The following is a 12,894-nucleotide window of genomic DNA, read 5'->3' on the forward strand; positions in this document are numbered from 1 at the left end:
AAAAAGATTTAGACTACACCTGGATTACTACGTTGGCCCGTTGGCCAAATGTGTTTCAGTTGTAAGTTTTGCACGCATTATTCCCTGTTACCTGCGGCTGGCCCGGGCCAGCGTTAACTTTTTAAGGCAGAAACAGTGCAGCCACTGTGCATTTTGTGACAAATTTCCAATGTGGTTGTTATTTGCCTGTGCCTTGGTTGGTCTATTACAAGCTATAAAAGGGCGTGCATGGCAGGGATGCTGCTGTATTGGTTCATTTTATATCTTCTTCTAGCGGTCAATTGCAACAAATTTGAGGCTTTTGCTTTTCATTTCGCATAATAAAATCACAATGGCATCAGTAACTCAATCGTCCCTCATTTTCCGCCTCAACGAAGACGTTCTCCGATACATATTTTCTCTTAACGCAAACGTTCCGGAATCATACAATACTACTCTCTGGTGGAGAAAGTCAGATGCCCCATTGACGGTTACACGTAAATGCTCTCAAGTATGCCGTCAATGGCGTCATTTGATTCTCTCATCTCCCACTCTCTGGGCAGGCTGTTTAGATTTAGAGTTGCTGGAAGGTGGCACCAATGAGTGGCGCAATGAGGTCGTCAGAAGAACGGGCAATTGTCTCCTCACTGTTATAGGCCCAATGCCTCCAATCCCAAGACACAACGAGTCCATGCTCGAATTCCTGGATCTTTTCATGGATACAAACTGGACGCGCATTCGTCGGCTTGTTGTCGACGAATTTTTGTATGATAATTGGGAAGAGCTGCTCAAACGACCTGCACCAAATCTGGAACAACTTTGCATTGAGAACGAGGATATTGATAAACTCTTTTACGATATAAATGGCGGTACATTATTTTCTGGCACTTCTCCCAGGTCCCTTCGCAAGGTTCAAATATGTTTCCGGGTCACAATTGATCCATTTCATCCTTGGTACAGCAACCTCCGTCACTTTGATGATTTTTGCGTCGATAAATTTTCTGCTTCACAGCTGCTGCATGCTCTACAGCTGCTAACACATCTTGAAACATTGGAGATTCGGAACAATCTCTCCGATTACCATGTCGACCAATCTTTAATACCTGTGAACATGCCAAACCTCACATCCCTCATTATTGAATCCAACATTATGACAGTGATTCCATTGTTGAGATACATTGTGACTGGGCCATACCATTCCTTTCTTTTTGAGGATTTGGATCGCAATGATCATTTATCTCCAGAGGTTGTGACAAGCTATATGGATATTGGTGGTGCCTTGTCAACATTTCTTCGACGACAGTCTTATCAACATCGCACCTTCCCGCACTTCTTCTATGACGAGAAGAGCGATATTGGGCAGTTCTACATAGGTGATGGGTCTGGACTGTTTTACATAGACCTGGTGGTCAATGCAATTATTGGGTCCAACGATGGGGACAATTGGCCAGACATCGCTTCCCAGTTCAATGCTGCACTATTATCTGGACTAGCAGGTTCTGTTTTGGCTACTACAACACTTTCCCTAGAAATGTGTCGACTCCCATCGCATGTTGACTCTATGCTTGCCTTTTTCAAACAATTCAGAAATGTGATCAATCTGGAAACCGACGCGAAAACCCTCAAAATTATCAGAGAAGCAGAAAAAACTCACCAAGGAGGAGATCTTGGGAGCACAATACTTTTCCCCTCTGTGCGTCTTGTTAAGCTAAGCTACCAGCCTATTTTCAACGAAATAGAAATAAAAGAACTATTTCTGTTTGTCAAAGCTCGCAAGGACAATGCACTACCCCTAGATAAAATTTCCATCTGCTATCCCATTTCAAAGACTATGAAGGAAGATACCTTGTGGAGAGATTTGGCCAGCGAGTATGACATACAAGTGGAATTTAGACCTTGAGCTATCGAGGAAGACCGCGCAACTTTGATCTTTCTGAACCTGAACAATAATTTGACTATATTAAACTGTTTTAACTGTATATTTCGGATGTTATTAGATATATTTAATACCATATGAGCTTTACGCGTTTTTCGAGTCCATTACAATGCTCCCAAATGTGACCAGCGTAGCAAGGCACATCACAGGGTAAGATAACGATAAGCGATGGAATCAGAAGTACTGTACAGTCAACCGTAGCCTACTGTTCACACGCCGATCACGTTCGAGATCCAAACCGAAGGAGCCAGGGCTTGCCCAAGGCACCCCAAGTATTCCGTGTACAACGGTTTACTTGAACTACGCTGTCTAGTATTGATTGATCCTTGGTACCAAAATCCGAAGATAAAGTTTCTCATTCACGGCTTCTGCAACTAGAAGCTAAGTTATCTTATCTTTCGTGAAACTACTACTCTCGCCAGTGGCTGCTTAAGCTGTGATTACCCGGCATGATCCGGCAGTGTTCGATTCCCTCCTCTCCATGTTGCAGCAGTTTTTTCTGTCACTGTTTTTTTGCCTTGCACTCGACCCACGAACATCATCACAAGGAAATTCATTTTTGAGCGCCTGTAATGAGCACATTTACATCAACACGCATGCTCTCATCCGTCCCCAATGTTGTGACGCTCAGCTCATTTTGGTGTGGCGTTCAGCGTTGAATTCTGGGATGCTGGATCTTGTAGAGCAGAAAGTATGTGATGATATCTTCCATCTGTTGTTGTGGCATATAGTGATCGTGCAGACGGTCGCATTGTCTTGATTCAGAAGCAGTTGCTGGTCGTTGTAACAGCGTTCACCTGGGAACACGTCCTCGTCAAGCGCATCTATCTGGTGCACTGTTGGGGCCGTACTGGTCTTTCCTCGGACTTCAAGAAGAATTCAACTGGATATGGAGACACTTCGACTCCAATACTCCCAGTTTTAGACAATTTACTTTAGCAGCAATACTACGCAAACCTCCAGGCTTCGCTTGCCTAGCGTGGAAATTACCAACGGCTCCGGGAAGCCGATCCGCAGGTTGATCGAAATTAAATCTCCGCTCAAATTTAGAGACCAATCACAATGGAAGCACCGATGGTCCGACACCATCAACAATCATTTTTCACTATTTTTGTTATTTTTTGAACGCCCCTTTGACTTGAACAATCACCGATGCTCAACGCTCAGCGCTCAAGCTAAAAATTGAAATCCCACATATCTTAAGTCTCTCTTTTAACTCAGACGGTCTCTCTGATCACCAGAAAAGCTTCAAACCTTTGTCAGATCCATTTAACCCCTGAGGTCTGAGGGACGAGAGTATTGTGCATTCGTCATCGCTGTTCGATGGCTCAGCTCGCATTCCATCGTTATGGTCCTGGATAAAGTCTTTGTTGTGGAAATATCCGACGCACTGTCAAAAATGCGGGTGCCAGTATGGGGCCATCGTCCTATTTCACCCAAGCAATGGATTGGCAGCCTGCATCACATCCAATCTAACCTCTTGCAGGCGTCAGCCGCTCCAAGTCCCGATCCTTCCTTTATTTCTCTTCTGTGAGTGTATATGCTTAATCATATCTATATATGAGGTAAAGTAGTTAAATACTGGGTATATATGTGGACCATATGTCTAAATACACCTTTGCTCCAAGTATTGACGCCCTGTAGTTCTACGACCTGAGTGGACTTGAGCTTTGAGATTATGTGGTATCCTGACTTTCAGACGTCACCAAGCCCGGAATAGGCACGCGTCCTTCCGAATATTGTGGTGGGATCTCTAACGCCTCCACTTCCAATTCCGCAATATCTGTATGTACTATTAGTCGTGGCGGGGATTTATATTGTTTGCGTAGATCAGAGTCCTCCGATGTTGCAACCATGGACGAGTAGCTTCTGAGAGTGCTGTGGCTAGATGTATCGAAGTATAATGTTGGTTCTGAGGCACTTGGAGGATATTGTGTCATTGAGTGATTTCGAGATAACCCGGAATGGAAAGATTTGTTTTCAACCCTATACTCGAGTATCATTTGCTGCTTTCTAGCATGCGCAGTCGTGCTTTCTACTTCGGACACATGTACGTCGGTGTATTTAGTAGGGACCATCAAGTAAGAATCCCCTTCTAGGGCTGGAGACCGTGCATGCTCGTATACGGGAGGATCAATTGGTTTCCTTGGTCCCATTTTCACTGTTGGCCTTTGATTTCGGCGTCGCCTGATATAGAAAAATGAAAAGGTCAAGACAAGAATGAGAGTTGCCACCACAGCCACAACGCCTGCAACAAGGGGAGTGTGTGAATTTGATGTGGCACCAGGCGCCCCACTATGCAGAGGGTTTCCCGAAGACGATGCAGTCTCCAAACAGGATTGATCGTCAGAACGTGCAACTGCATCAACGGGCCCGGTTCCTCCATTCCTACCCTGAGAATCCGTCATGTAGAAAACAATGGATGTGCCCTCGGTGAGATTTACTGGATTCCATGAAAAGGACGGCCCCTCGGGGGGATTAAAAATCAATGATGAACCTTGAGGTATAAATCCCTATCCACACGTGAGTCAATGTTGACATAATTCATGGTTTATTATTTTTACTTACAATTATTGTAACAGGTTGGATCGCGTCGGGATATTGGGTGAAAGGATAAGATCTGGATTCATAAAGAGATAGCATTGGAGACCTTTTAAACTCTAGAAAACATAATAGTAAAACGCAATTACTGGCACTGTGTCAGTTCCTGGTCTGTAGAGAAAAAGAAATCTGGAACTAATCAATAAAGAGATGATTAGAACATTACACACATTATCACATATAAGAACGTACCATGATTGGTTATATCGCATTGTGCACCGCTGATTGATGGACCTACTTCAAGCACAGCAGTAATTCCTCCGGCAGTAATTCCACTTGCGTCGGATAGAGCAAAAATGACATGTTGATTCTCAGCTAGACGAAGCTGTGTTGTGAATGTCCCAGTATTGTGTGAAAATGCGGACGAAGGTATCGATATGTTTTGCAACCTTAGCGTTGGCTGTCATTTGTCGGAGAGTTATTTTTGCGATTCACACTCATTTAGAGAAACTATACGCACCGGAATCACTAACAAATTGAACGGTGGTTGACCTCCTGCATTGCAGTGGAAAGTGTGCCGTGATATTGTAAGCTTGCAAAGCTCTCAGACGGAATTTTTCTCACCCGTCCATTGGATCGTTAAATCATCACATTGAGATGGATTGGTATTCGTGAAAGTGAAGGCATTCACAGCGAGTGGGACCAGGATGGTGGTCAGAAATACCATGCATTCCCACCTTGCAACCACAAACATTGTTTCTAGCTCGGCTCTTTGGAAATACAAAAGTCTGACTTCAGGTATGTGTCTTAACAAGGAGTCAGTGAATCTGTTCCAGAGTACTTGTGGAGGAATTCAGGTTAGAAGGTAAAGAGGACAACGAGGTATGAATGTCAGAATCAAAGCTGTTTAAGAGTTGACTGAAAAATCTGGTCGCCAGGAAAGGCTACTAATTATAGAAAGTGCGTCCGGCGCCGCAATGGTATAGGTTTCTCCAATCTACCGATCGAAGGCTCTGATGTGACTTATTTCTGGTGCATCTATCTTTGGGCAATTTGGTTCATGGCGCCTAAATTCCTGCAAACCGTCGTGGACGACAGATATCCTGTCTTGTACAATAATATGATTTGGATCTAAACTAAAAAACCATACTCATACCGAAGTCCCATAGGATCCATATAATACACCAGCGCTTTCATAAATCAAAGTATATATATATCATCAACAACGTTGTAGGACTTGATCAGCGCCTATGATAGAACATTTCAGTATAGCGTCGTGATGAACAATGGTTGAGACCACTAAAGAGCTTCCACTGTAGCCTATCCATGTAGGAAGAAAAGGTCCATCCTTTACCATTTTAAATTTTTAAATTTAAATTTTTGTTGTATGGAATAAAATTGTTTGGCCGTTATTGAGTTGGACATTATAGATAAACGCGAAACCATCAATCAGCGTCGAGCGATGATGATGCAAATTCGGGTTTTCGGGTCACATAAATTTAAACCGCAGAAACTTATAAGCTGTGCAAAGTAAATTTGGGTTTGGAATATTGACATGGGCAAGTCGGGGGTCCCGTAAGAAAAATAGTTAGGTGTTTAACAACTGCAGTAAAAAACCGGTGGTCTATATACAATATATAAACATTATTTATCAATTCGCACCGGCTTACCTGCCTGGCTGCCGTATCATCCTTCACCGCCCCCTCCCCTTATACTCAACCGACGTCGGGAACATTGTCTGCCCAGTATTTCTGACCCATAAACAGTCAGGTCCCTCAGGAATGCACAGTTGTTTGCCGTGAAGCACGGGAAGCTTGTGTTATTTTTTCATCAGTGTGAAGTATATACCTGTGTTGACACATAGTGTGCGTCTCTCCTGCTTTTGTTGCTCTCACTTATTCTTTCAGGGCGGTGAATATCAAAAGACTGCAGGCCAATATGTCATTGTTTTGTAGTGCGTTGTGCTGGAGATTTGAGGCGTGCAGGGTAAACGTGTTGTAAAGCGTTTGTGAGAAGCATGGTATTGGATGATAGGAGTACGGGTGGCTATTTTGATGGGTAAGCGCACCTGGTTTTGCGCTTATGTCGAAGACGAGGTGAGTTGGATGTATTGCGATACATGTGCGAATCACGCCATTTCAGGAGGAGGTCTGGTGTTTTCGGGGACGTGCTTCGAACTCTTTGGTTGTGATATGTATCGTGCGTGTGCTCAGGGTTCGCCCTAACCTAGTTGCACATTGTCTCCTCGGCATGATATCTATCAATTTGATTGTCAACCAGATCTCAGCAACCAAAAGCCGATCGTTCCTTGTGCAACGTTTAACTGTCAAGGTTGCTCGTGCATTGCAACCCCAAAACATTTCGGCACTCGAAGAATCATAGTGCACTCTACCGCTCTGCCATCAGACCCTACCATCGGACGCAATGGAACTTCACATCGATTCCCTAAAGTATCAACCAACATTCAAGAGGGGCGAGGGGGGTGTACTTCGTCATGGACATGCCATGACCGTCTCCTGGTCCCAGACACTTCCTTCTCCACAAGATCCAAGAACCCAGAGATCGATGCTACACACTGCATGAAAAGGAGTCAAACATCACGTCTCTCATTCGGGGCGGGGTGGCGGTGAAGGGCTCGATAATTTACAAAATAACAGAGACAATGATGTGTATAATATTGAACCAGGTCAGAACGGTTAGCATGCAACTTACACAGCATCAGTCTTGTGTATATTTCAATGGGACAACGGCAAGTTTCTCGCGCGGCACAAGTGAAGCTGAAGCGACAGGGAGAAGAGTGGGGCAAATGAGTGAAAACTCAATTGCCCGTCGACAGATAAACAAGGCGAGGTTAAAACAAAGGACAGTTCGTGAAAGCGACAAACACATTACGGTTCGCGAGAGGGAGGGAGGACATTCGCCAGTACTCGACTCATCCCAAATAATAACAAAGGTAAACGCACCTTGTCCATACAAGTATACCACAGGAAACGTCACATTCCAAATAAAATACTCTCACATATTGCCTCTTTCAGCAACGAGCACATTTAGACGTGGTTGGGTGGCTAGGGCGCTGTTGGAGGTTCATCTATAAGGATAGTGATGGGAAGCGTGTGCCAGCGCCAGTTGTAGAAGTGGAGACAATGCTGTAGTGACGCGGAGAGGTTGTCCGGGCCGTGTAAGACACAACATTCAAACCACCTGCACAAATCGCTTGAACATCCCCTAACACACTCCGTAAAATCGAAATCCAACATGTATCCCGGTTCTATTTACTCACCAACACAAGGCCTCTCAAAAATTAGCTTCGGGGTTGCAGCCAAGCCGTTAATCTGTCACGACTTTGACTTTTAGCAGCCGCGCCTGTACTCAGAATTGCCCATCCACGTCTTCACTGCCAAACATTGCACCATTGGTTGTTATCCACGTCGTGGCGGCCATCAATAGAAATATAAACCAAGGAAAGGGACGAATGGCGAGGGCATGGCCAGAGAAAAGCATACTAAGGCGCCTGTGTCTAGCATCTGGAAGATGATAAAAGAACCGCGGGTGAGGAGATCCAATGGGACGCAGTTAGTAAAAGATGTTGGATTTTGCGCTAGCCAGTGCCAGTGAGAGTGTGAATATAGATAATTCGTGAGAGGCGGCGAAATATGTGTTTCCCTAGTCCTGGTGTTCTTAGGTCAAGTCCATGTCAGAAAAGAGCTGGAAGAACCAAGGAAGGATGAAAACGGAGAATCGGACACTGACGGGTCACGCCGGGTCGACGTCACGAGTGTTACGTTACCTAATCCATCACTGACCAACACCCCTATTTCGTGCGGGTAAGGTAACAGAGGAGGAAATTGACATAGAGTGGTTTCATGCATACGACGGTACAAGGAAATATATTCAATAAATACAGAAAGGCCAAATAAAAGAGAAATACAAATATTATATGATTGTTTCAATAGTAGAATCATTGTCATGAGATTGATGTGAGGTTTGGCATGTTTACAGATATTAAAGATTGGTCGACATGGTAATTGGAGAAATCGTTGCATATTTCCAACATTTCAAGGCCAATTAGACGGAGGTTGCTGTACCAAGGATGAAATGGACCAACTGTGAGCCGGAAACATATTTGAATCTTGCAAGATAATTCTCCATTTTTTCGTGGGATGGAATTCTAGCAGTATTTCACTGAGGGTAATGCGAAGCCTAAAATGCGACAATATGATTAGTGCCAGCTCCATTGGTTCAAGGAAAGGCAATATCTTACCTTCTTTTGAGGTGGAAAACCCATACTTGTCACCGAGTACCGGTGCACATTTTGAATATTTACTCGCATCATTTTACAGCTGCTGTAGGCACACTTGAGTGGGTGTTTGATGCTGCGATGAGTAAGGTGGTTAACTGAGAAGAATTGATAATGTGTAGATATGATGGTGCTTGCGTACTGTATTCATCCTATCACACGCTGCGCTGCCATTGTCCATGGAAAGGATCCACAAATATTAACAATTAGTTGAATGGAGATTTTTGAGAAAACATGGCAACGATACCCATTCTCTGCCATGAATATCTTCGGCAAATATGACCATAGGCTGAGAGATCTAATGCGGCAAACTAGGCAGCTCCAAATAGAGGGATGTAGCGATAGACAGATAATAGAACAGAATATGAGGTTTCTGCAGGCATATTGTGATAATCTGTTACACAAAGGCGTGATATACGCATCGCGACAGTAATGGGTCGAGAGGAGGATGCATAATGCACTGCTGCGATCCTTTATCAGCATGGATTTTGATACTCTGACACCTATAAAACCTCCTCATTGTCTGTATCATATGAAAACCGACGGCTATATCACCCGTGCAGAACCCACTACCGTATAACTTCTTCCTCGGTTACATGACTTATACCGGAGCAGAACCATGTTCCCAGGAAGCTCTGTCTCACAAAGCAATGACAATAACCAATTCTTCTGCTGAAGAGATACTATTATTACAGGACATAATCATCATTGGAAAGTTAGTCGTTGGAACAATTCATTTCTAATCGAGCAACGGGTTAATCGTGCAATCAGCTGACAGTCCATTCACAATATCTGAAATCTGATGACAGTCGTAATTCTCCGTACATCACACAGAAACTTAACTCCCAACGCTTGAGAATGCGTTTGGTCCAGCTGACACCAGACGAATCGGGTGTTTTCGGCTTGTACGATCCGAATTACAATCTCCGTCCGAATTCTACGTCACACTGAACCAACGTCGTGTCCGATTTTGAAGGCCGGTGGGTTCCCTTGACCACACCCCTAACAAAAAACAACAACAAGATTTCACTCCACTAATTATGCTCGCATGGGATTTCAGGCCATGAACCCAAGGTTTCAAGTTGTGCTGAACATGTATGGGAATATGGGCACCTTTAGGGGTTAATCGATGGACGGTAGCCTGTCGTGTGATGTGGGTCTAGTCGAGGTACGTGGAAAAGGTGTTCTTCTCTACACAATTCGATATATCTGTTGATTCCTGCCATTCTATATCTGGCTGCGTCTTTTTCGTCCTCCTCGGTCGCCCTGCACTGCCTTCCAATACTGAGGCAGCCTGCCCTCGAAACAGTATTACTGGGGCTTGTATTTGTACCGTTCCCGTCTCAGTCACCATCCTTTTTCACGCCAGCGAATGTTGCTTCTATCAACCAACAACTAACACGCAAAGTGATGCAGGAACAAATGCGCGTTTATGCCTCAGGTGTTGTGTATCATTACGGCGACATTTTATGCGCTAACCACCAGTCTCTTCCGCCGTTTACAATGCTATTCCTTGTCTTTTTGGGCAAGGCTGTTTGGGGCTTTACTGTTAGTCTTACGACGCGATAGTAGTGTGTGGGGTGTGGGTGAGGTGATGGTGATAATAGATGATGTGCACCCAATGCACGTTTTCGACACCGCACCGTCTGACTCACCCGGCTGTCCTACCGCTCTTTACTTGCATTTCCACTAAACTGAATCACCACTGCTTCAAGAGGCCTGTAAATTTTATCTGCTTGTGACGGTGATGGACTCAAATCGTTCAAACGCTCTAACTATGCGTGACACACTTTAGCGCACTTATTTGCCTCCGTACGCATTCACTGGTGTGGCGCCTCCGAAATTCTTGATATTTTGTCAGTTTCTGGTATCTGTCTTTCTTCACAATAAAAATGTGTGTGTAATTGTATTTTTCTCAGCGCAGGTGGACTTCGCCCGTCTCTGCCTTTGCACTCCTGCGCTCTGCCATCTCCCTCTGGCGTTGGGATAGAATCCACCTAATAACGGCTGTGGACGTTAAACAAACAACTTCTTGGCTAATGGAACCTGGGTCGATCTATGTGAGAATCGAATCCGAGTTTACCAAGTTCGCCTGTTGACTATATCTGCCTTAGTTTGGGTTGTGAGCGGCTTGTTTTTGGTAACCTTCAGTCTGGTTGTCTCCACTTTAAGGTTGGAATGGCTTGGGCGCTGTACTCTATTCAAGGGTACTATATGATAGGTCCTCAATTTGTACCGTTCATTGATAGAAATAGTCTTCAATGGAGTGTTATATGTTTCCAAAGGCCGTAAAAGCCATGTATATTGCATGATCTATGATACAGAGCTCTAAAAAGCAGGGTAGGTGTAGAAGAGATAAATAATGATATGATAGTAATACAATGTACTGATGGATGAACGAAATATGAATGAAGAAAATGAATAGTGGTATGTACAGTGGTGGATAGGAAAAGAGAGAATAAAGATTATAATAAAGATATCACACAAATAAGGGACGAAGCTGGTCACCAAGACTGAGAATTAAATCCATCCATCGAACGCAAGAAGGAGGGACCATCCAGCGAACCGAACCCCGCAACGTTTCCGCTAGGTACCAAAGGAAGTTGTATTGAATCAGCCCAAGATCCCAAGTACGGCACCTCAGAACACCATCCCTTGTTAAACGGCGACGTCTCCTCCAAAGCGTTGAACATGGATGCAGCTTGAAGATACTCGTCAACAGCCAGTAATGATGGGTCGATGGAAAGACCCCCATTTGCTGCCGAAGTAAGATCGACGTCCTCGGAGTGTAGAGGTGGGAAGATGAAGGAGTTGAAATCCTGATTTGAGGCGGACTGGGCTGGGAATCCGATGGCTTCGTATCCGGGGTGAGTTTGGTAGCTGAACTGGCTGAATGGGGTTGTGTTTGGATACTGAGGTTGTTTGGAATAGCAAGCCTGGTCTGCAGTAAGCTCGCCCGGGAATGGTTGGTAGATGTAGTGGGTGAATGGGTTCGTGCTTTGATATGGAACTTGCTCTTCGTAGATGTTATACGGGAGCATAGGCCCGCTCATCTCCTCGTGGCTTGCATAAGGCACGGGGAACATCTCCTGCGCTGGAACATCACTCGCTCTCGCTTTAGAAGACGACGGAGTGGAAGACGACGGAATGTTGGGGTAGAAGGAGGACGAAGATTTTGGAGAGCCGGCATCGAGGACTGGGAGGGAAGTATGTACGGAGAGGTCGGTGAGGGTGTCGATAGGCCTGGCGGCCTTCCGTCTCGTCGACCTTCGACGGTACGTGGAGCGTGAGGGACCTGGAGATGTCTCATCGCTCCTAGGTGCTGGAGCGACCTGGCCAATGGGAATCGTACGTGCGCGCCGCGCGGGCACAAACTCCGGGTGTACACTACGCTTGTGGCGGCTCATCAGCGATGGATCCGCAGTGGCGAATAGACAGTCGTCGAAAGGACAGAGGTCCTTTTCGTCCGTGCTGTAACGAAGTTGGTGAGAATGAGATGGATTTTGGAATGGGAGAAGATAGCTTACTGTTGTGATCTGATGTGAACCTTGAGCGCGCAAGCTGAGCGTGTCTCAAAAGTGCATTCTGTGCACTTAAACACCCTTAAACAAAAAAAAAAATATAAGCCAAATAAACAAAGAAAAGAGGCAAAAAAACAATTACTTTTCTCCATGGGTCAGCATGTGCCGGTCCATATCAGATTGTCTGCTGAGTACCTTTCCGCACTTTATGCATGGGTCGCTAAGTCCCGTCTGAAAAAAGACAGACGCAAGAACAATTAGCTCGGTGGATAATATGGAGAAAACACGTGATGATAATACCTTTGACTTCTTTCCGCCGCGTGTGGCACGTCGCGCAGTTCGACTTCTGGTGGCAGGCATGATGCGGTGGTGTTGAATTTAGTAGGGTGATGGGGGAGGGTTTGGACTGTCCGGGGAGGGATAGGTCGAACGACTTGATCCACGAAGCTTGATAGTAGCTAATTTGCTCTGTAAATGTCCCCCCATCGCGCAGAAACTTATACAGAAAAAAAACTAGGTGGATTGGTTTCGCTTAACACCAGCTCAATTACCATAGAAGGACGGGTTGAAGCAGACTTGCCAGGGGAGGAAACAGCGCAGGCCGTAGACGCCGTACAGAG

The 12,894-nt window shown here is 45.0% G+C and overlaps 3 protein-coding genes across 3 annotated transcripts; 1 reads left to right on the forward strand and 2 right to left on the reverse strand.

The window, feature by feature from the left end:
* Nucleotides 1–331: 331 nt before the first annotated feature.
* On the forward strand, nucleotides 332–1,879 carry JR316_0011974 (uncharacterized protein; the record flags this gene model as incomplete). Its single annotated transcript, XM_047897615.1, has 2 exons — nucleotides 332–476; nucleotides 543–1,879. 2 exons carry the CDS (start codon nucleotides 332–334, stop codon nucleotides 1,877–1,879), a joined length of 1,482 nt encoding a protein of 493 aa, XP_047744024.1.
* Nucleotides 1,880–3,591: 1,712 nt separating this feature from the next.
* JR316_0011975 (uncharacterized protein) lies at nucleotides 3,592–5,210 on the reverse strand (the record flags this gene model as incomplete). The annotated part of the gene is made up of 6 exons (XM_047897616.1): nucleotides 3,592–4,428; nucleotides 4,484–4,535; nucleotides 4,606–4,651; nucleotides 4,709–4,916; nucleotides 4,977–5,011; nucleotides 5,081–5,210. 6 exons carry the CDS (start codon nucleotides 5,208–5,210, stop codon nucleotides 3,592–3,594), a joined length of 1,308 nt encoding a protein of 435 aa, XP_047744025.1.
* A 6,047-nt stretch (nucleotides 5,211–11,257) lies between these two features.
* Nucleotides 11,258–12,634, reverse strand: JR316_0011976 (uncharacterized protein; the record flags this gene model as incomplete). Its single annotated transcript, XM_047897617.1, has 4 exons — nucleotides 11,258–12,224; nucleotides 12,281–12,355; nucleotides 12,417–12,505; nucleotides 12,575–12,634. 4 exons carry the CDS (start codon nucleotides 12,632–12,634, stop codon nucleotides 11,258–11,260), a joined length of 1,191 nt encoding a protein of 396 aa, XP_047744026.1.
* Between the last annotated feature and the right edge of the window lie 260 nt (nucleotides 12,635–12,894).

Source organism: Psilocybe cubensis, chromosome 11 (genome assembly GCF_017499595.1).
Source record: "Psilocybe cubensis strain MGC-MH-2018 chromosome 11, whole genome shotgun sequence".
NCBI lineage: Eukaryota > Fungi > Basidiomycota > Agaricomycetes > Agaricales > Agrocybaceae > Psilocybe > Psilocybe cubensis.